General features: G+C 40.1%; 1 protein-coding gene across 7 annotated transcripts in view; it reads left to right on the forward strand.

Annotated features, from left to right (window-relative positions):
• Positions 1 to 24,789, forward strand: part of fto (FTO alpha-ketoglutarate dependent dioxygenase) — a 439,188-nt gene that overhangs the window by 164,786 nt on the left and 249,613 nt on the right. For all 7 annotated transcript variants that reach the window (XM_078210887.1, XM_078210889.1, XM_078210888.1 and 4 more), the window contains one exon: positions 3,815 to 3,939. In XM_078210887.1, the coding sequence (XP_078067013.1) occupies positions 3,815 to 3,939 (125 nt within the window). The remainder of the gene's footprint in view (positions 1 to 3,814; positions 3,940 to 24,789) is intronic.

Here is a 24,789-nt window from a genome sequence, read left to right on the forward strand (position 1 = left end):
CCCTTTTCACCTTCCTAGAGGTCTAAGGGAACCCCGAAAAACATTCTTATTATATGGAAGAATTAAACCACAAAATATACTTGCACAATAGGTACAAATGTAAAAACATACCTGAAAGATGTTTCTATGCCTTATATGTATGCATTTATTATAATAAAGTTTTGTTATTCAACAAATATTTCCAAGCCTTACTTTCTTTTGTTTTTTTTAATGGGGAGCTCCCACTCACCCACTCTCACCCTCATCCACCCTCAGTCTCACCTATTCACCCTCCTTTTAGGCCTCTCCCCAGCCCCTCAGCTCTTCTCAGACACCTGTCGCTCTGACTCCACTAAGTCCCCCGCGGCCCCAGTTCCTCTCGGGACCCGGGGTCAACCCAACCGTGGATTCCCAGCAGAGGCCCGTACCCCTGCACTAAGGGAATGTACAAGTGTGGAAAACTGAACAGTTTGATTTTCTAAAGTTGGTTTGAAATGTTTGTTTTATGGTGGGTGTTACTTCAGCATTGTGGCCCAGAGGATGCTGTGATGATCAGTGACAGAGGAAATTTGTGATAAGGACTATTGATGAATGGGGAATTGGGGTTGCTTGCATAAGTACCACTGTTAGATGACTTGATCCTGGACAGCCCAACCACAAAGTGGATATGTTGGTTTACTCCTCCCTTCCTCCTCCTCTGCGTGAGTTACTTAACATAGAAACATAAACATAGAAACTAAAAGTAGGAGTAGGCCATTCGGCCCTCCGAGCCTGCACCGCCATTCAGTTTAATCATGGTTGATCATCGAATTCAATATCCTGATCCCCCCTTCCCCCCATATCCCTTGATCCCTTTAGCCCCAAAAGCCACATCTAATTTCTTATTGAAATCAGACAACATTTTGGTCTCAACTACATTCTGTGGTAGTGAATTCCACACATTCACTACCCTCTGGGTGAATAAATTTCTCCTCACCTCAGTTCTAAGATATCCTCAAACTATGACCCCTAGTTCTGGACTCCACCACCATTGGGAACATTCTTTCTGAATCTACCCTGTCTAACCCTGTTAGTATTTTGTAAGTTTCTATGAGATCCCCCTCATTCTTCTAAACTCCAATGAATATAGTACTGTATATCTGATAGTGAGGGTTGTGCCCTCATGTTGATGAGGTTGTGCAGGATGCAGCAAACCACAAAGAATCATGTCAAATGCTATGATGGATACTGTAGAGCGATCTCGGCAGGAGAAGCATTGCTTAAGCACTTCAATGGTCTGCTCAATGGCACTTTTGTGTGACACTATGGCTCTCTATGTGTAGGCTAGCCAGATGTGCATGGGTTGTGCAGCAGAGTATTGAGCCAGTTGGCCCATGGATAGCACTTGACATCCAGCAGCCGTCTCCCAGTTTTGTCATGGTGGCTCAAATGCAGATGGTACAGCTGACTGCCCCAAAATGAAGATATCACAACTGCTACCAGGATACCAGGCATTGATTTATAGCACATCAACTACACACTGAGAAAGTGAAATTCCACCCCCGTTGTAATATATTTCTGAATGCAGGTACCAAATGATGTTTGTACACTCAGTGGCACCTTGCACCTTGGAAAAACCTGCAATCCTGGTGAAGTTAGGTGTTTGTTCTGCCTGCTTCTCTCTATTTTTAATTTGATGTTTTTTTTAAGTTTCCTTTGCATTTTGATTTCTGTTCGGGCTGTTCCCCCTCCTTTTTGGGGAGCTGCCCCTTTTACTTTGTCCTGATTTAATTTGAGTTTGTTTACTTGGTTTGACCTAAAAAGAGGTCTCTAGCAAGAGAGAATGAGATGTATGCAACTATCTTTGCATACAGGCCTTCTTATGCAAGAGTACTTGGTGAACTAGGGTGTATTGCAAATAAGAACTGTCCAGTTTGGAAGGAGCCAGAAGCATGATAATTCATGGGCATGGTCACCTTTACAGCTATTAGCAATGCCCTCCTCCTCCTGTCCTGAGGTTGAAGTTCAGGCTGCACAAGGTGGCAAATTTCAGTGAGCATCTCTTGGTGAAGCGGAGATGTCAAACACTGTTCCTGCTGAGGTTGAGGATGGAAAATTATTCCCTGAATATCCTGAAGAGATATACTGAGAACTTTTCTCCCTCTGGTCTTCCTCGCTTTTTGAGAAGCTTGCCCTCTCTGTTGCTGCTTATCATTCTCCCTATCACACTGCTGCAGGGCAAGAGAATAGCAACTGCAACACCCATGATTGGGAGCAAGTCACCTGAGCAGAATACTTTAAGTCATAACCTTCACTACATGCCACACCACTTCCTCTGGACTTCTGCAAATTTGAAGAGAGTTCAAATCACCGAACACCTCTACTAACTTAGCTACAGCTAGTGGAAATCAGTCAGCAACTAACCTGAAAGCAGTTCATGATAATAAGCACTGCTGGTAGTGGGGAGGGAGGATTGGGTCCTTCCCACTGCTAATCATACGTTTAGCTGCAGGAGGATAAAAGAGGTTGTTAACGGGAGAGTTGAAGTCAAAAATGGCACTGCTGATGCTAAATCACCATTACACATTGACTGATGTCACAATTTGCCACATGCATCCTGTGCCCCTGCTAATGTCCTTACCAAAATGCCACATGGTGCAGTAACAGAAATGCACATGCGCTGTGGGTACCATTTTGGACCTGAAACAGTGTTCGTAACATGGAAAATATGGGCACTATGCTAACATACTCTGTTTTAAAGTAAAGTTTATTTATTAGTCACAAGTGAGGCTTACATTAACATTGCAATGAAGTTACTGTGAAATTCCCCAAGCTGCCACAGTCAAGCTTATTTTAGTACATATGCACTTGTTTTAAGTGCACAAGCTTTTAAAAAAATTTTGCCTAACCGTGTGCACAGAATTTAAAAGAGCTGACTTGTGCAGAGACTTCCAAACTGTTCTGTGGCCAAGCAACCTGGAGAGAACATTGCACCATACAACAGAATTCTGCGCTCAATGATACAAAGTTTTGGGCCAGTATAGTGCATACCTGCACTTTTCCTGTTAATGGCAGTGTTCACTTCTGTCTGTGCGCTATCTGGAACTGGAGAGGTCATCCTGATGCTTGTTTGGTGATTTCAGGAAATAGAGGAAAGAAATTTTCATCAGCCTGTAAACATTTGTGCTGTTCAAGTCTTCTGCTAACAGAAGGGTGAGATAAGACAGGCAATCAGGCTGCCCAAACTGTTTGTTTGTTCTCCTGACCTGTAGCCTCAAACATACTGCTAGTTGCAGTCAGAGCGACACAAGTTTAAAAATGTGAAAGCTTCACTCAGCAGCAGATGAACGAGGGGCCTCTAGACAATTATCTGTCATTAACCTTCATTAAACTAATAAAGAAACAGACAGACAATCTTAGAGGGAAAATTGTTGGTGTGGTTTAAAATAGCAAGCACCAGTCATAGTTGTTGAGTCAGTTGTCTTTAGGTGAGATGTGCAATTGAGATGTGAGAAATGATTTTGTTTTTTTGTAGCGATCTATCCTGATAAAATCTTTGTCCAGGGTTTCCGAATTACCTGAACTTTTTGACCCTTAACTTTGCTGTGTTGGCCAACCTGCCGCCATTTATTTAAAACTGAAAAGGTTCACCCCAAGTGCACTATGTAAATTGATTTACTGGAAATAAATATATTATCCATTTTGATCATCATTAACTTCATTTGCTTTATTGATCTGTCCATAGTAGAAGGGAGTAATAAAGATGATATTGATTTTTTTTGTTCCTTGTTTTACTCGCCAATGGGCAATTTTATTAATTTTAAGTTTTATTGCCAGCTCTCTTTAATTTTTTTAGACAAAGCTTTTGCTATGTGAAATCGATGAGGCAGAATGGTCTTCAGAAAGAAAGCATCAAGTTGTAAGCTGTCTTTTGCCATTTCTTGAGGAGCGCCAGGAGCTGAGAAAGAGCTGGATGACAAGGTAAGGCCTTTGTTTAGAGTCATCAGATATTTATAGTAACCACTGCTTCTAGAAGTTTATATTTGTCTAATGGCATCAATTTCTTAATGAAAAAAATCATTAAGGACAATAAATGCTGAAGTTAGTTGACAATATTATTGACTTTGTTTGTGAGGGAGGGTTTGTTAGTGTATGGGGATTAAAGAAACTGGCTACAGATGTTGCTGACCCTTACTTACATTGGACATTTTAATCAAAGGCAGAAACCACTGCTGAAAAAATTACGTCCAGTCATCAACAAAATGCTTTGTTGCCTTGTGAAAGCTTAGCAGCAGCAGACAATATACCGGTTGTTAAAGCTAAAGTTGAAGGAAAATGTCTGGAGTGTGGTTTTACTAATTGTCTTGAAACTTTGCTGGAAAGTGTGCCCTAGAGGCTGATACACCTATGACCCCTTTTTGTTTGATGTTTTCCTACGCAGTGACCCATCTTGAACATGTGATGCATGAGAGTAGCACCAACAGATTGTTAACATACACCTAAGTATACCTCATCAAAGCTTTAGGTTGACTGTTAGTTATGATACTAAGGCAACCCCTTTCATCTGAAGTAAGCACCAACAATGCTAGCTATCAACCGCCCAATGTTGAAAGCAATAAAACATTTGCCATGATACTTCCATGCTGCTACAGCAGAGCTCAGGCCATTATGTATATTGTCATTACATGGAAAACTATGTGCCAAAGCAGGAAATAATTAGCACTTGTGTTTTTCTAAAAAATCAGGTCAGTTGTATTACACCAATTTACTTTCACTGGTGAAGGGAATCAGCTGGATTTGATAAGGATAGCCCTCAACCTCTCACTTCCTGAATGTGTTGAAGTGACTACATCACATGGGGTAAAGGCAGCAGTTTGTTTGCCAGAACATTGCTTCTGATTGGCAATCTGTTATAGCTGTTCAAGAGGTGCTCAGGCCATTTGAGCTGAACATTCTTGACCTTTTCAGAGAAAAGGTCATTGCTTGGTCAATAAAATGAGAGGTGTTACGGATGGCAAGCAAACATTAAAACTGCCAGCTGCGAGATTTTAGAACACATTTGTCTGTCTGTTTCTGTGTCCGAACTGCTGTAGACTGGTAAGGTCAAAATACAATAATGAAAATTATTTGCAGATTACACTGAGGCTTTACCACATTAACGCAATAAACATGCTGAATGCTTATTGAGGCAGGATGCATTGGGCTTGATAAATGGACTGTAAAGTTGCCCATCTGGCTTCTAGGCTGCCTTTTTAGGGGAGGACAGATTCAGAAAAAAAAGGCATGGTGGATGTAGATCTACTGACCCATAATGAATCAAAAGTATAGATTAAGAAGAAAAAGTGTGAGGAAAAGGGGCCAGTCTAGTAGAGGATGAATATATGATGAATGAGAGAGGGAGGTTCACATTGTGATGAATAGGAGGAGATTGATTGTAGGAAGGCAGACCATGCTCAAACTGAGAGCACAGTGTTAAAATGCTGAGAATGAAGCTTGACTCGAAATGAAGATGTTGGACTTTTAGTTGTGCTTGATGTTCAGCTGCCCGCGAAGCTCTGTGACCTGAGTGCATTTTAAGTTATACTGGATGCCTTTTGTTTGCCATGACCCTTCGTGCTTCCCTACCTCCGTCCTTCACCTGTGTCACTTTTGTCTGCTAGTTTTGAAACAAATCTGGGCTGTGCTGAATAGCTGTGAGCCCTCTTACAAACAATAGAAACACTGTTTGATTAAATGCTACATTTTAACAGCCACCAGTTGTTGTTTGATTCCTCCAGAACATTTTCCTCATGCTGTCTCCCCCTTTTGAAACCTTATGCCTCCTCCTTTTCAAGGATAACTAGGATACGTTTTTCTTTTCTTCATTATTCACCGTGATGGGTGTATTTGTGAAGGACAATGCAGAGATTTTTGAAAACTAAGCTGTAAGATTATTTTGGAAACCACAGGAGAAAACAAAAACCTGGATAAATCGTCAGCCTGCAGAAAATGATGAAGTAAAGGCCTGGGATTCAGAAAGCTGGGACTTTATAGTAAAGAATTAGGAGTGTTAGTGTAGAGGTGAAAAGAGCCTCTGTCTGCTTTGCTAAAATTAATTGTGCAGAGAAGCCTAATGAAAGCAGCTTAGAAAAAGAACAGTTGTTCCTCGTTCATTACTAATGAGATTTTTCATTAAGTTAAATTGCTATTGGCTCGTTGAAAGGCAGAGTGAGGCTCTAAACCCTGAATGGACAAGTCTAGCTGGCTTACAAAGCACCTAAGGAGCCACATACAGGTATTTGGAAATAACGGCGGGCTTGTCGACAGATGTTCAGGAGATCGTGTTGGTTAGACTCATATTTCTCTTCCAAGCAACATATACTATGTACGTCAGTCCAGGTGCAAGGTGGCCTTGCCAATAAAATGTCTCCTCCCAGCTCAGAAGCTCATCCCCCACATCAGGGTGCGGGGGGCTGTAATTAACACTCAGAAGGTTCAAGCTTTACTGGAGTGACGTGTGCTGTAATGATGGTGTTAGCTTCCTTAATTTCCCAGTTTCATCATCAATTATACCATGTGTTTCAGCCAGTTGGTGCTACCCTCCCATTGTTAATTATAACCTACAAGACTGTTACAGTTAATTTTATGGCAAGCATATTGTCTCTTCAAGGCTCCCGAGCAGCTCATAAATTATCTTGAAGGTGAAATGTAACTTGGGGAAATAGTTATGAAAATTCCATCCATCTCGCTTAGGAGGCGCAGCTGCTACTGTCAGCTGCATTGCCACTGCATTGTGAAGGAATTATGGTGGGTCAGGCCTAGGAGGCTGGGCCCAGGCTGTCACCACAGAGGAAGCCTGTCCTGGCCCTGTCAGACAAGCACCTTCTGCCTATCCCCTGTGGCCTCTCCTTTCAAGCAGTAAAAGGCAGCCTGTGCAGGTGTATAGTCCCAGAGCTGTCTGTGTTCGTTATTTAACAGGAACCTTCTTTAGGTAGGCAGGTATACAAAGACCTTCTTCACTGCTGTCATGATGAGGAGTGGCATTACAACTGGTTGAGGTACATAACTTGTTAAACAGCATTATGTTCCCTCCCCACCCCCCAAAAGATCAAAACAGTTAAAGGATTCTGGTTGAAACCTTAACAATAAAATTATGTGAACAAATTTAAGTGTTTTTCTTCTAAATAATTTACGAATCATATTTGTTTCTTTTTATTTATATTTCAATTTTTGTGTCTCCTCTTACTGGATTGTGATTTTATAGATGTGGTACATTTGGGTACATGGACACTTTTGGGTTCTGACCAGACAGCACCTTATTTACATTACTTGACTTTTGCTTGGCTGAAAAACTAATTGACCTCTTTAGGGAAGAACTTGTGAATGCCAGGACACACATCATACAGAAATATCTCAGCAGTCAGAAATTTAGATGTTTAGAAAGTAAGAAGGAATAAGCCCCTACTCTCAGAATGTTTAAGTTGAATATGGCAGATTTTCAAAGTGCCCATCAGATCCCATGGATATCTTGCAAAACAGGTTTAATGCAGCACAAGATTCATATATCGTACATCACCAAACTGCAGCAATCTGAAACTGTAGCCTCCAGGGAGTCTAACATTTCATTCCTGAGAGAAATTGGTGACTGACTCCAGATTTACATTGCCAATTTAGTATTGTTGTGAAGCAGACATTAAACTGGCTGAGTAAATGTGTCTCCCTGTCACTCTCACAGGTAGCCATTTTTCACATGCATGTTCAGACTATTAATGGGTTATTCAGATGTGAGGAGGCATCACAAGCAGAGCTCCGTTCCGTCCTCCCTTCACCCAGTAGCCACATCCATGTGCTTTCAATAGCGGGGGGGGGGGCTTAAGAGAGACTCCAGTAATGATTGGGATCTCTGACCATATGGTTAATCCTGAGGCCAATTGTAATATGCTTGATACCATCCCAACCAAGATTGATTCTTTCAAACTATTCCTGGTCTTTAAAGCTCAATGTCAAGCTAATTTTTGTTAAGTTTCACTGTATTCACTGTAATAAAAGATTACAAAAAGCTCAGCAGTGTTAACATTGCGTAATAATATACCATGCCATGGATTGATAGGATACTGGTTCATATACTAACTTGCATTAAGATGCATAGGCATCAACTGAATATTGTACTGTAGATTACAGAAGCATGGCTCAGCTGGGAAGATTGGAATGAATTCAATAAATAAAAGTTTGTAAGACATTGAAAAGAATACAGAAATCAGGAGAAGTGGAAAATAAGTTTGGAATTAATGAAGTTGAGTTGATGTCCGAAATGAAATTGTTCAGTTTGGGTTAACAAATGGGTCAAAAAGACCTCTCTATTTAGCAAACTAATTTAATGAGTAACTGAATCATAAAAACTAAGAAGGCCTCAATTGTGACCCTATTTCTGTGCTGAGTTAGCAGATGATTATAATGGTAGTAGGAATACTACAATTGGTTTCAGTGCCTCTGGGGTGAGGGAGTGGAGAAAATCAACTACCTCAGCTCAAAGTGCACCTAAGAATGACAAGGGAGGATGGGATTGGGTACTGGCAACAGTCATTGTTGAGTATTGTCACACAAATAATATCAGAACTCGAGAGGTGCAATGGAGTGCAAGTTATATTTCATACAAGAATCACAGAATCTATAGAATCCCTAGAGTGCAGAAGGAGGCCATTCAGCCCATCGAGTTTGCACCAACTCGCTGACAGAGTGTTTTTACTTAGGTCATCTCCTCCACCCGATCCCCATAACCATGCACATTTGCAATGGTTAACCCAACTAACCTACACATCTTGAGACACTAAGGGCAATTTAGCATGGCCAATCCACCTAACCTGCACATCTTTGGACTGTGGGAGGAAACTGGAGTACACGGAGGAAATCCACGCAGACGCAGGGAGAATGTGCAAACTCCACTCCACACAGACAGTCACCCAAGACTGAAATTGAACCCGGGTCCCTGGTGCTGTGAGGCAGCAGGCTACGCACTGTGCCACCGTGTCGCTGGAGTTATAAAGCCCCTACTGGAAGGATGAGAATAGCATGATAATTTACAGACATGCACAGGAAATGTAATTGGAGTGACTTCTGTCAAGCCTATAAAAATTGGTTATTCCTGATGGAAGTGAGGCAACAGAATCTAAATTGAGTGTGGTTGACCCAATGTGTTCAGAAGTCCACTTGGGATGCTGGGATCTAAAAACAGCAAAACTTCTCACGTCTAGTGACTGTATGATTAAATATGATTAACAATCAGTACCAATACAGACCTGGATGAAAATATATGCATGTGAGGTATAGGGAGCCCCATGAGTGGATTGAGAGCATGGCTAAGGGTTCCATTGGTTCTATCAGAGATTATTAAACTAGGCTGAGAGAGGTGATAGCTTCACCATTGGAAGAGTCAAAAATAGTTGCTATGTCATCATTATCGTTACTGTGTGGCATGATATTACTAACTTAAAGATTCTTTTTGTAAAATATGTTTAAAAGTTGACTCAAATAAATGTAAAGGAATCTCGGTAGCATTGCTGAAAATATCTCAGTTGAGGAAAAATGTAACTTTTAAAACTATTCTATGTTGAAGTTACAAGATTGTTATATCTTATGGAAAATGAATTTAACCCAGTGGACCAAAATGGGTGCTTTGGACATCTAAAATGGGAGTAATGAAGAAAATGAACTTTAAAAATACAAGGGAAAAGAGAGAGGCCAAACTACTGGGAGAGCACATTAATTCTTTAAAGTAAGTTTTTAAAAAATACTACAATTGGAAGAGAGACCCCAAAGCAATGTGTCCCCCAACTTTTTTTATAGTGTATGGCTGATTTATTTAAGTGCATACGCCCCTTAAATAATTTTGTGCAGTCGTGCATGCATGGGACCTTAAAGGACCTGACTTACGCTTGGCCTGTGTGGAAACTTTCGAATTGTTGTGGGATTGTATGTTCACACACCTTAAAGGGAAATGTTAGCCTAAAGAAACATACAAGAAAAGATTTACTAGATTTTCCCCCACTGCCTTTAAAAGGGCAGTATAGTCCATAAAGCAGAATATTAAAACAGCATTACAGTTTTTTTGATAGTAAAAAAATAGTTGGAAGTTAAATTAGAATCCTAAATTTTGATGACAATGAAGTTTGGCAAAATAAAACAATAGAATTGTAAATATTTTCAAGAAATCTTTACTATATAGGATAATACTGATTTGCCTTTCAGTTTTTATAATGCATCCATTTTCATTGAGAATTTTGAAGTCAGTGTGATGAAAGCACTTGATAATTAAAAAGACTTATAGTGAAAAAATCTGGACAGAGAACATATTTTCCTTGGATGCTGATGGAGATTGGGCAAAAATTATGGAGCACTGACCAGCGTCATGAAGGTGTCATTGAGGACTGATGAAGTTCCATAAGAATAGAAGCAAGTAGACATCTATGCTTTAAAAGGATGACATGCATATGGTCATTGTTCATAATTTTCTGTAATTGGGAAATTGTACACAGCATGTGGCCAAATTTCTATTGTACCTGATGGCATGCAAGGACTCATAAAATGATACCTCCCTGGATGATATGATTTCAAGCCTGACTGTTAGTAGCAGATAAAATATTAGAAGAGCTGTCCACTGGGCTAGATTGAAAAATGATGCATGGCAATAATTTAATAAAGAAATAAGCAACATGGTGAACAATCCTGCCTGACAAAATAATGTGACTTCTTATAATGCCGTTTATTTGGCTAGTTATAACACTATTTGGCAAGCACCACAAAGACTTCTAATTAAGCTAAAAACCACAGGAATCCAAAGTAGTAAAAGTTGTCTACAAAAATGGAAGTATTCCAGAGAGGCACAATGGGAGACTGGGTGGAGTTTCCCAAAAATCCACACTTGGAAACCATGTTGGGTTTTCATGCACTTAAATGTCCTGAATGCTACCAACTTATTTGAAATAATTGCTGGCAATATTAACAGCGAGGAGGCAATTGAGAAAGGCTGCAGTTAATGGCTTGCAAAAAGATTTAGTTCAATTATGCAGGTAAGCAGGGAAATAAAAATAAAATTTGATGTTGCCAAACAGTAGTTTAAAGTTTTTAAAAAATGTACATGTATTTAGGCAAAAGAATTGACATAAGAGCCTGAGAGAGGGACTTTAAAATAATGGGGCGCTCACCAATTTCAATTGGAGGAGCAATTAAAAACAAACAAAACGCTGGGTACATTACTGTGGTAATGGAATGCAGAGGTTATTCTCATTCATGCTATAGAGGCCAGATTACATTTAGTTTATTGTGTTTCATTTCAGACACCACACTGCAAATAAATCCACAGACATTGAAAAAGGTGTGAAAATAAGTAACAAGATTCAATGTGTAAAGGGAATAAGTTAGGGTGAAATACTGGAGAAGCTCAAACTCGACATTTTAGAAAAGAAGTGGTTAAGAGTGATCCTCATTAATCATCATAGAAACCCTACAGTGCAGAAAGAGGCCATTCGGCCCATCGAGTCTGCACCGACCACAATCCCACCCAGGCCCTACCCCCATATCCCTACATATTTACCCACTAATCTACGCATCTCAGGACACTAAGGGGCAATTTTAGCATAGCCAATCAGCCTAACCCGCACATCTTTGGACTGTGGGAGGAAACCGGAGCACCCGGAGGAAACCCACGCAGACACGAGGAGAATGTGCAAACTCCACACAGACAGTGACCCATTAAGAATGATAAAGTATCAAATCATATAGATAAACTATAAAAGGTGTTGAAACAAGCCAAGTGAAAGTAGAACAATGAAACATAAATTGCAATGAGTAACCAGTAAACTTAAAATCAATATTAGGAATAACTTGTTTGCTTGGAAAGTTACATGTTTAAAACCTGAAGAAGGGGCTTGGAGCTCCGAAAGCTTGTGTGGCTTTTGCTACCAAATAAACCTGTTGGACTTTAACCTGGTGTTGTTAAACTTCTTACTGTGTAAAACAAAACCACCAGAGAGGATGGGAGAGACAAAGACATTAGAAACATTTAAAAGGCACTTAGATGTTAAGGAAGAAGAACTGCAGTATGAGTGGGACAATGATGGGTCAAATTGCCTTCTCACACCTCACCTTTGGCATTTCTTATTTTTTAATGATACACATCTACTCAAGCAATTAATTTCCCAGGTGGATACAACTTGGGGGATTGAGTGGAAGTGAAGGGGAATAATTTTACAAATCTGTGTTGCTGATGGAAAGTTTTGCTTGCCTGCTGAACATATTGGAAATGCACATGGGCACCATTTTTCCATAAATAATTGGGAAATTAGATGAAACACACATGGCCAATTTTCTCGTATACCTGATGGGAGGGAGAGAAATGCAAGGACTCAAGTGATACCTCCCAAGATGATGTGAGGATAAAAGAGAGAACATATCCTGTCATGCCAATTTTGTCCAAGCTCTAGCACCATAAAAAGCATGACGCCACCCTGCCCCCTCAGCCAAGTTTTAGTCAAAGGTACCTGGAAGGAAAATTAATTTGGGGAAAAAAATGTTTGAAACCGCAAAACATGTTTAATTCACGTTGCTACAAGGATTAATGGAAAGGAGCAGTCTGACTGGCTCAAAGATCAGACATTAATGTGTGTAAAAACCCATTTTCTTAAACTGGGTGTCATGGATCAAAAGCGGCACTGTATGTGAGTTCTTAACAAACTCTCTCATTGCTGCACTGAAAGAACAAATTTGAAAATTGTCATGTATACTAATGGTTGTAATGAGTGCCCCAGGGGATTCTATCTGGAATGGGGAACCTGGCGCTGATTAATACACTAACCTGCACCTCTTCCTTTAATCATCTCTCTATGCCCTATTCCAGCACAAAAAACATGTTGGAACTAGATTTGGTTGTTAAACCAGACAATTTAAATCCTTATACTTCTTTATAAACTCTTTATATTTCTTTGCAAATCCAAAAAACTAAAAAATTAGAAGAACATTTTTTGTTGGGGGTGGTGGGGGGAGTGGAGGATTTGATATGCTTTGGGTTTTTCCCAGATTGATTGGAAGCCTAGTTTTTTTTGTCTGTTAACTTGATAGGACAGCATTAATGCTGTCTTGTTTACTAAAAAGGTTAAGTCATTTCCAGGAGGTCCTGATGTTTCCTGCAGCCGATCTTTCTCAGTGCTCGTCTAAACATGGTGGGCTGTGCAAATCACATTATAATCTGATAAATGTGCAAGTGTAACCTCTCTCCTTCCAGTATCATCACTAGAATATCCTATTTCTATTCAGTTGTAACTAGGCTATAATCTTTTACTCAAATTTCTATTTGACTGAGGCAATAGCTGTTTTTTTTTAATGTAATATGTGTATTTGGAAAAGGTGAAAACAGTCAGGTTTTCTAGAACATTGGAAAGTAAGAGCTGCTAACATTAAAAGAGTGCACCTATTTTAAAATACTTAATGGGCCAAATTCTCCCAAAAGATGACCAAGTGCCATCTCCGGTGGGAAAAGCAGTGAGAATTCCACTGGGTGGATCCAGATCACAATCCATCCACACTTAGTCGTTTTTATGGAGTTGGGGAAATTTCCACACAATTCCCCCAAACTTAGTCACTTTTTGCAGCTTGCGGAGATTTCAGCCAGCAAAGAGATCTGCAGGACGGAAAGACGCCAGCAAGACTGGCTCCTCAGAGATCAAGGGGCTCTTTTTAAAGGGTGTCCTGATCTCAAAGTAAAGCTGAAGTCCCCCCACCACCCATGGACATTGTGACCCACCTATCACCGCACCCCCCCCCCCTCCCCAGCCAGCAGACAGGGGGAACACAGCCAACCCTTTACCCAGAGGGGTTACCTCCTGCCCACCCCCTCCCCCACCATCACTAAATGCTTTGATCACTCAGGCATGAATGGTCCCCCGCCCCATCCAATTTATCCTCATTGACATTGGGGCAGAGGGCTCCCAATCCTGAAGTCCTCGGGCCTTTGTTGGTGTGACTTTTCAAAGGTCTCAAATGTACCCATTTTTCTTGTTCTTCCTCATTTGGTATTACTCTCACAGCTGGATCATAATATTGCAGGCTATCCATCCACATCCACATTCGAGTTTGAGTACAGGCTGACACTCCCATGCAAGACTGCGGAATTCACATGGTAAATCCAGATTCAGTTCTATTGAATCAGGTGGAAGTTGAAGATTCAGTGACACTGTTGAAAGAAGAGTTCGAGATTCTCCTACTCGTGGTCAGGCTAACATTCCCTTTGAGCTAAAATCATCTAAAAGCTGACTGTTTGGCTGGCTGTTCTTCATCTCATTGCTTGTTTGTGGGACCTGTATAGAAGTCTTCAAAAAGCAGTGTATTTTAAAGCAAACTTTGATATGCGTGGCATTAATTAAACATGATTGTTACTTATTATATTTGATTATTCTACTAAATACAGTTCTGATTAGGTTGTAATGAATTTTAAATAGTTCCAATATATGTGCATAAAGACTGTAAAACATAACACTGTAAAACATGTTTTAAATCTTTGCTGACATAAATCGCTACTTTTACATTATAAAGGATCCAGAATTGAGGAACCAAACCCAAACACTGGATCCCAATGAGCCACATGTTCATTAATAAGAACATAGGCCACATTTTCTTGTCAGTTAAACACTATAGTGAAAGCTGATCTACTGCATCACTGGAAGTGCATGACTTGTAATTTTGAAATACCTATTTTGTTCTTTTTTTGGGCAATTGGACAGTCTATATCAGATATAGGTACGAGGAAGGAGCCAAAGAATCAGGATAGTAAATAACAGAGGCCAGGTTGGATTTCATCATATATATAATTAACAGTGATGAAAAGAAAGCTGCTGGCTTCAGTTCAATCCTGTACTGGTCAGAAACAATGAGGAGACCTTTAACTTCAAATTCTGTCATTAAGAAATCTGTCTCCTCTTTAGGCTGAGGCAGACTGGCATTTCTGACAGAACGTGTAAACAGATGCAAGCATTGTTACTAATGACAGGTGATTATAAGTGGCATGGGTGCCAGGGTAATTAAACCATTCCTTGACAGCAACATTTGGTGCTGTGGTATTCCTGCATTAGAATAATTGTTGCAGCACATTTTCACCTGCTAGGCCACAGCTTCGAACATCATTAATTTTGTACTGGAACATGGTGCCTGGAGAAATGGACTCAGGCTCATTTTCTGCAACACTATATGCTGGGTGTCCAGAGTTCTTCAGAGTCTTGCAGCAGCAGCAGTTCTGTCAATGTTATATGACGAGAAGCATTTTGCAGTAATGACAGACAATGGCTATGACTGACAGAATCTCTGAGTGAATTGAGCAGGTCCAATTATGAGAGAAAGAAGGTTACCTGGGATAAAACCAAATGGTCCAATTGTGCTTGGTTCTGACCCTTTGACTTCAAATCATACTGCAGCAAAGCAAGCAGGTGATACCTTTACTGTCTATAAGTCACGCTGATTAAACTGTTTAGGTTTTCGTGTTTGAAAAATCCGACTGCGGCATGTTTCTCAAGTGAAACACGATAGTAAAACAAAGCCAGTGGCACAACTCATTTTCTTCTCTCTTACGGCCAGAAAGTGGAGCATTGTCATTTTGCCTAGGAATTTATCTGGGACATAGTTTCCAGAAATCAATACAAAATAAATGATTGTTCCCTGAAGTGCCCCCTCCCTCCTGCTGTGACGGTTATATTGCTGCTATTCACCTGTAGCCAACCTGACGCCAGTGTAAATGGGAGAGTTTGCTGTCGAGAGTATCTTCTTTTTCTGTTGCTATTCAGTATCAAGTGCACTGGTTTTGAGCCTGATGCCTGAAGCTTCAGATAAAGTTATACCAAGGAACTTAATTAAACTGTCTCTGTCTGCTCTCACTTGACTGCCTTTATGATATCATTTAACTAACAGACATTCCTAAATACTGAAGCTAGTAGCAGCATGTCTCTGACGGGAAAGGTAAAATGAATAAAATAGTCGATATGTGTTAGCACCTTTTCAAACATGTTAAAAAAATACACTAGCACTTTTAACTTTGTAATTTTTGGCATACTGATTATTTTGTAGGTGTAATAGAGATGAGAGGAAAATTCCCCATGGAGAGGAAAATTCCCCATGAAAGAAACATGTGGTATATCCATTATATAAGTCATCCATATTATAAAGATGTAAATAAAATTATCTCATCAATCACTGCAAAAAATTTGTGATCTGTCAAACAGACTTACTTAGAATATTCAAAGATCTATTTCTCTATTCTCACAATCTGACATCTTCAGTTCATACTCAAAACATTTTGCCATGGAAAATGTTAGATCTTCTCAAGGGCAGCGTAGTGATGGGATGTGCTGTTGTATCAGTGTACTGCATCACAAAGTGTTACGATGTGTGATCCTCTGTGGGATATGTTTGTGATCTCAGCTATGCTAGAGGGAGGACTCAAAATTGAGGCTGGACACTTCCCTGTAGGTAGCAACTGTCTGTCTACCAACTCAGTGAGGACATGATACATGTGCAAAGAACCCTAAAAAGTTAACTTCTTGGTCCTCTCTTTTTACTGTTTTTCAAAATAGCTTCTGTCATTACATGCTGGGAATTTGTCTTCTATTCTTTTGACTCTGAATGAATTACATTAAAAAGTAGCCCACTAAACTATTCCAGTTCATTACCATTAGACAACAACATACGTGTACCATTCAATGGGGAAGTCCAAAAGTTATGGTCAATGATTTTATCCTTCCCATTGGGTGAGCTGTTGAACTCCCCTGAATGTAATCACATAGTAATTACTGAACTGATGAGAACTGAACTTGTCAGTTTGCACTCTTTAGTCTTGCTCTAAAAACCACAGAATAAATTATGTGCCGAATGAGGTTTTTTTTACTTTCTAGTTTGTTGTCTGTGACAACAATTCAATGCGATTGGCTGCTCATCCTGCTTGATGACATTGCCTTTGCTTTTTGGTACAAGATTCAGTTGATGTTTAGAAAGGGCAAATCCATACGACAAATATCACGAGGTGTTTGTGAGTAGCATTCATTGAGGTCAATAATGAACACCATTGCTTGGCTGCTAACTGAGATCTAGGGTTAGTTTATCGTACCATGTCAAATTGAGATGATGGCAGCCTAGTGGTAATGTCACTGGATTAATAATCCAGAGATCCGGTTTAAAGTTCTGGGGACATGAATTTGAATACCACCACAACAACTGTTGAAATAGTTTTGGAATTAAAAGCTAGTCTCAGTAATGGTGACCATGAAATTATCATTGTTGGTTTTAAAAATCATCCTGTTTCATTAATGCCCTTTAGGGAAGAAATTCTGCCATCCTTAGCTGGCCTGGCCTACATGTGTCTCCAGACCCAAAGCAATGTGGTTGATATCATAATGCCCTATGAAATTACCTGGAAGGCACTTAGTTGTACCAACTGCTACAAAACATTGAAAAGGGAAAAAACAGATGGACCACCCAGCATCAACCTAGGTGTCAGAAACAACACCAACAAGACACCCAGCCTTGTTGATCCTACAATGTCCCCTTTACTAACATCTAGGGGCTTTTGCCAATTGATTCACTCCATGTGATGTCAAGGAACGGCTGAAAATACTGGATGCAGCAAAGGCTATGAATCCTGACAACATCCCAAAAGTAGTACTGAAGCCATGTGCTCCAGAACCAGCTGGGACCCCAGCCAAGCTGTTCCACTACAGCTACAACACTGGCATTTACCCACAAATGTGTGTTTTGTCCAGGAATGATCTGCCTGGAAAAAGGACAAATCCAATCCAGCCAATTACTATCCCATCAGTCTACTCTTGCTCATCAGAAAAATGATGGAAGGGGTCATTAACTAGTTTCAATTGGCATTTACATAGCAATAATCTGCTTATTGATGCTGAGTTTAGGTATCCACAGCGCCACTCAGCTCCTGACCACATTATAGCTTTAGGCCAAACGTGGACAAATGAGCTGAGCTCCGGGGGTGACTGCCCTTGACTTCAAGGCATCATTGATTGCATGTGGCATCAAGGGATTCCAGCAAAATTGAAGTCAATAAGAATTATGTGGGAAACTGTCCGCTAGTTGGAGTTGTACCTAACACAAAGGAAGATACTTGTATTTGTTGGAGGCTAACTGTCTCAGTCCTAGGACATGGTTGAAGGAGTTCCTCAGGGTAGTCTCCTGGGCCCAGCCATCCTCAGCTGCTTCGTCAGTGACATTTGTTCCAGAAAAAGGTCAGAAGTGGGATGCTCACTGATGATTGAATAAAATACATTACCATTCACAACTCCTAAAATGCTGAAACAGTCAGTGTTCATATGCAGAAAGACCTTTACAACATTCAGGCAAATAGGTGGTAGGTAACAGTCATGCCACAGAAGTGCCAGGCAATGACCATCTCCAACAAAAGTATGTAACCCTTTCCCTATGACATTCAATAATATTATCATTACTGAAACCCCACTGTCAACATCCTGGGGATTACCATTGACCAGAAGCTGAACTGGAAAAGCCGTATAATTAATGTGACTACAAGAGCAAGTCAGAGGCTGGGAATTTTGTGGTGACTAACTCACCTCCTGTCTTCCCAAAACCTGTCCATCATTTACTGGGCACAAGTAAGAATTGTGATGGAATGCTCCTCACTTGGACTGGATGAATGTAGCTCCAACAACACTCCAGAAGCTTGACACCATCCAGGACAAAGCAGCCCACTGGATTGGCACTCCAGCCACCACTTACAACAGCAATGTGTACTATATACAAGATGCACTGCAGCAACTCATCAAGCTTCCTTCAACATCACTTGCATACCTGTGACTTTTATCACCAAGAAGGACAAGGGCAGCAGATACATAGGAACACCACCACCTGCAAGTTCTCCTCCAAGTTACACAGCATGCTGACTAGGAAATATATCGCTGTTACTTCACTGTTGCTGAGTCGAAATCCTAGAGCACCATTCCTAACTGCATAGTCAGTTCACCTACACCAGATGGATTGCAGTGATTCAAGAAAACGGCTCATCACCTTCTCAAGGGCACTTAGGAATGGGTAAGAACACTGACCTTGTCAATGACTCCAACATCCCATGAAAGAATATAAAAAAGGCACAGCACTTGCCACACATCACTGGTAACCATTAGCATGCCAGAGGTCATATGGCATGATACTTGCCCGTCATCGTTTGAATGAAGTGCTCTGTCTCACAGATTGATTTCTTAAAAAGTGATACTAAAGGATTTGATGCGTAAAAAGATTGGATGTTTAGGGGATAATTAAAATCTAACTCCCCAGCCAAGTATCACACCCCATCTCCTTCATTGACTTCAGTGAAGAATAAAATCCATCAGAGTGTAGAACCAGCATTGCACCCAATCTTCTCCGCTTCTCAGAGAGAAAATTAGGTTAAAATTGCCCCCGTAATTACAATGTGGCCTGACTGTAACTGTCCTTAGATTCTGTGTGAATTCAAGAGGATTGTAACTGCTAGTTTTATTTATCATTAAATAGTTGATTTGGGGAACCCCTCTCTGACAATTGTTTGTCTTAAAAATCTGTGAAGCAAGTAATTCAAAAGAACTCAAAGAAACTCAACCGACTGGTTTGTCTGTCTAACCTTTTCATAAACTGGCTCAAAGCGACTGTGTTACTTGAATTGACTTTAACAATTGGCTGTTATTGCTTTCTGTTATAAATGATTTGAAGTGGGAATAAATATGTCTGGTAATTTGGTCTACTAGGAAAGTGACTGACATGAATTATATTAATCATTTGAAAAGAGTGAGTGCACATTCTGTCTGGCTATTGATAGACAATAAATTGATCTATTCACAGAGGGTACGTAATTCCAGATTATGCTTGCAGAAAAGGTTTTGCGTCAACCTATAGGAGGTTTGACTGTGGGAGCCAACTATTATAAATTTTTTTAAAGTTGCACTTGAGGATACAGAACACACAGGGTTAAAGACAACAGTGCATCTCAAAATAAGCATGTCCATACTTTCAAAGATCTAGCACAGGCACAATGGGCCAAATGGCCTCCTGTTGTGAGAGTCTATGTTTCTGCTGCTTTGGCACTGCAAAAGATTTCTGACAAAGAGGTGTGGTTTTATCTTTTCAAATGAACCAACCATTTATAAATAAATAAAATTGGCAATACACCTGTGGCATTACTCACAGTAAGTGGGAAAATATTTGAGTTTTATCCCATGTAACGTACGATAATGTATAATCCGAGCAGTTGTTTTGAAATTATTAAATTGAACAAATGCTTTTTTAGTTGAGATTTTGTGGAAGTATTATATTTTGGGGGGGAATGGATTCTATGACCATGTGAATATTTGTGAAAAGTGTAAATCTGTGTAGTTAAAGTTATACTTAATATTTAGTTAACATTACCCTGTTTAAAGCCCAAAAGAGCATGATCGGGAAGATGTTCTATGCTGCAGGTTGGCAGGTAGGAGATAGGGTGAATGCACTGCATTTGAGGAAGTCATATGTGTCATCAATACTTGCGAGACTCAGTGGAAAGTAAATATAGATGGGATTGGGAGTAGTTTAAGAATTATAGACATGATGGAAAAATGAAGATGGAAGGAATTAACAATTGCTTTAGAGGAACACAGGAAGTCCAAGAATTTAACACATACAGGTCGTTGCACTCAAAATGTTGTCTCCTGTCCTTTTTCTGCTTCTTACATCCTGATGGTAATGCTTTCTTTTCATGGAACTCAAAACTTTGGGCAGAACTCTCCCAAATCCTCGCTGCCAGGTTCATTGGTGGCAAGGGTGTGGCGGGAGGCCCAAAAATCAGTTTAACACCAGCATGAATTTACAGTGGGATCTTCCACTGGTGCCTGCCACTGAGGCCAATGTGAAACTCGTTTGCATCCCACTAATGGAATGCAGATGAGGGTCCAACCATCCATACCCAATTCTTCACAACCTCAATGGGAAAACACATCAGTGCAAAATGCGTTGGAACAAAGTGGCACGCAGATGTTGGGACTCATCTGAACAATGACTGGGGTTGCCTCCAGAATTCAGGATGTAGACTGACGGCAACCCTGGGCCCTGAAACACCAGAGCACTAGATAGGGAGAGCATCTGCAGGTGGACCTCCCAGATTTGGTGTCCTGGAAGGAGTCCATTTTCAGCCTCACAATGTACCTGGAGATCCATGTTCATTTTCAGGATGTCCATCATCTTTCTTCTTTGGTAGGTCAGTGATGTTGGGCACCTTCTTAATATGGTGCCCACATAGAACGGTGGACCGCACCATAAAGCCTGCCCCGCCATGGAATACAGTGCAAAACACCTGGTTGCATAATTAATGAGGTTGAGGTCAGAAGATTTGGCATGTTTTTTCACCAGCCTCCAGAATGGGAAACACTCCACATTCCCGCCATGAGAATTCCACCCAATGAAACTCTTTTGTCTTTGCCTCATCCTCCTATCTGCACAATTTTAAACCTCAGTCATCTAATCACTACTTTCTAATTTGCTCATCTCTTTTACATTTTTATTATTAGTGTGTTGACCTGCACTTTGAGCTTTTTTTTTCTAACTGAATTTTCCTGTCATAGTTTGCCATTCAACTGAGAATTGATGAACATTAGGGAATTTTGCGATTTGAAAACAAATCCCAATGCTCCTGTGTAACTAGGCCAACTCTACAACAATGTTTGAAGACTTTAAATACATTGTTTCTCATCGGATTTACAAATGAAATTGGGTTGAATCTGCATCTTACAGACATCAACAAATTCATTAAAGAATTGAAACACTACAGGACTTTCCGATTATAAATGAGTTCAGTAATTGTGTTACTTACCTGTGAACATTTTGATTGCTTTTGTATATTTGCATATTTATTTCTCATCTTCAGCTAGGCTGATCCATTCATGCATGGAAGACATTTGTTGGATTCATGAAAAAAATAATTTGCTGAAAAATTCGACTACAAATCACTTTTATCAGGTGAGGGGATCCCTTCACTTGAGTCACAGTTAGATTCTAACCTTTTCAGCTCTATTTCCAACCATAATGCAGTCATTCTGTTTAACTTTTGATATTCCTTGGCTGAGATTTCTGTCCATTCCACTCTTGAGATAATCTGTGAGTGATGACTGGTTGATGCACAATTTGATTTCTCCTTCCTTATCCTAAACATGACTAAGAGCACAAGTTCTACCATGCAACTGTAGAATGAACTCATGATCATATTGAAAAAACATAACCGCTTAAAGATTTGCTGGAGCTGGGAATATTATTGTGGCCCCATTTGGTATAATTATCCCATCGCCAAGCTGACCTATCTACTGTGTTTAATTGGTAATTTAAGCAGTAAGATAGCAATTTCTTGAAACCCACAAGCAGGTTGACGGCAAGTTGTCTTTCTCATGAAGGTAATTGTCAAACAATATATAACAGTTCACAACTCGCAGGGCAGCTCTTCTTGGTCACAAATTGCTGGCTTCCTTAGGCACTAATAATGGCACGCACATTAAACTATCCATTATTTTGCCTGCAAATTCTGGTCCAAATTGATACATAATCTACTCACTCTGGACATAGCTTTTCTTATTCTGCGAATGATGTTATCCTCCTTACATAAGACGTTCAATATCCTCCTCTATGGTAATTGATTTAGTAAAAGTGGATTTTTGTGTCTCTGTTTTGTCTCATACGATACCTGTGCAGTGTAAAGTAACTCTATCAATGATTCTTTCATTCTTTTATTTGTTGTGATTCCACACATTCGTTCACTTGGATATGTAACTTCAATTTTGTCTTAACCATTCAATTACCAGAGTGTCAAAACCAAACTGTTTTATTTCCAACTCAGTTGTTGTCTCTCTTTTAATGCAAGATTTAACAGTTTTTACTGTTCTGTTTTAAATATCTTGAAAACTGTTCTCTTTAGGGTTCTTGGCTCGTGGCTTTCCTCACTGAGCAAAATGTACTATTTGCCAATTAACTATGAGGATGAGTCAGTGTCTTTTGCCCAATCCCAACCATGCAAAACCAATCTGACTAACCAGCAAAAGCTAACAAAGAGCATGAAAGGAAGTTGACATGGTAGCCAAAAAGTTGGCAACTCAAGAAAAGCCTTCAGTTGTAAAAGTAGGGCCATAATATGAGAAATCTGCAGTGACCAGGGACGACTTGTAACAAACAGCAGTGGAGCTCAACGGAAGTGTGGATTAACATTTGGATGAAAGGAAGATTCAGGACGAGAGGATAAGTTTGAGTTAGCAAAGAAACGTCACAGGCACAAAAAAGTAAAGTTTATTTATTGGTCACAAGTAGACTTACATTAACACTACAATGAAGTTACTGTGAAAATCCCCCAGTCGCCACATTCTGGCGCCTGTTCGGGTACACTGAGGGAGAATTTAGCATGGCCAAGGACTGTGGGGGGAAACCGGAGCACCCGGAGGAAACCCGTGCAGTCACGGGGAGAACATGCAGACTCTGCACAGACAGTGACCCAAGCCAGGAATTGAACCCAGGTCCCTGGCACTGTGAGGCAGTGTCCTCCTGTTAACTTCAAAGATTCCCAAATAAGGCTGAATTTCAGACAACATACTTCCAACAAAGTTTCCAGGGAGCACTATTCAGGAAATAGACACAGTCCTGATTCTCCATTCATAGGACTCTATAGATAATAATCCTCACTCTGGGCATTCTATTGGAAAATCAGTCCGAGTAAAGGTCATAAAAAGGAGAGAAACAGAATGGATGGCAAGTTGAAACAAAACCATTTGAAATACTGTGGAAACAGAGCTCCTGGCCTCCGTTTTCACTGCAGTTAACTGTTTGGGGTTCCAGTAGCAACAAAGAGTTTATTGTTACTAATTTTTGCCAAAGTATTACTGCTATTTGTGGGGTAAGGAGCAATCTAAAGGTATTGTGTGTAGAGTGGAGGTAAAATATGATATAATCAGGCATAACCCTCTGGTTACTTAATGTGTAGGTAGCGAATTAAGACAATTGACTCTGCGACTAATCATACCGAGTGCACACTGGATACATTCACCACTAAAGACAGCCCCACTTTTGACCAGCACTAAAATGGATTATGGATCTATGGAAGTTTGTGAACTTGCTGAACATGGAATTGTATTTATATTAACAAGGGCTCCTATCTTTTGTACTGTTCCCATCCCATAATAGGCACTGAAACACTTACTGGGCAATGCAGTGTTGTATGGTAAAGTGATTAAGTTATGCTATCTAGGGTAGAAACTCTTTGGTTACAGCATTCAATGTTTCACCTGCTGTGTTGTGAGTTTTCTGAGAACTTGTATTATGTCTTATTTTTGGTTAAAGATGCTTCTACTTGGAGGAGCCATGTGAGCCATATGAAACAGAACTGAGATAGCAAATAAAACTATTCCTTCAAGGCATGGGTGCAGGAACCAGAAGTTAAAATCAAAAAAGATGGTTCCTAAACTTGATTTTCCAGGTAAAATGAATAGCACAGGTGTTTTTTCCAAATCCTGACTACATAAAAACATGGATGGTTGATACGTATGACTTTCAATGCCATTACTGACCTGGCTGATCACAGAAGCAATCTGAACAAAGGTTTTTCTCCTTCCTTAATGCATTACCTGATGGCTTTGCGAAGATCTCAACATGTGCAAACTCAAATTCTACAAAATGATCTTCATCCATTTGAACCAAAAATACAATTTTTAAAAATCACTGATAACCTCTTAGCATTCCATTCATTCACATTCAGCTAGCAATAGTCACTAGTTGATTACTGGAAACTAATAGGATCAGTATATGTACTGCAAA

This window comes from Mustelus asterias, chromosome 4 (genome assembly GCF_964213995.1).
Source record: "Mustelus asterias chromosome 4, sMusAst1.hap1.1, whole genome shotgun sequence".
Taxonomy (NCBI): Eukaryota; Metazoa; Chordata; class Chondrichthyes; order Carcharhiniformes; family Triakidae; genus Mustelus; species Mustelus asterias.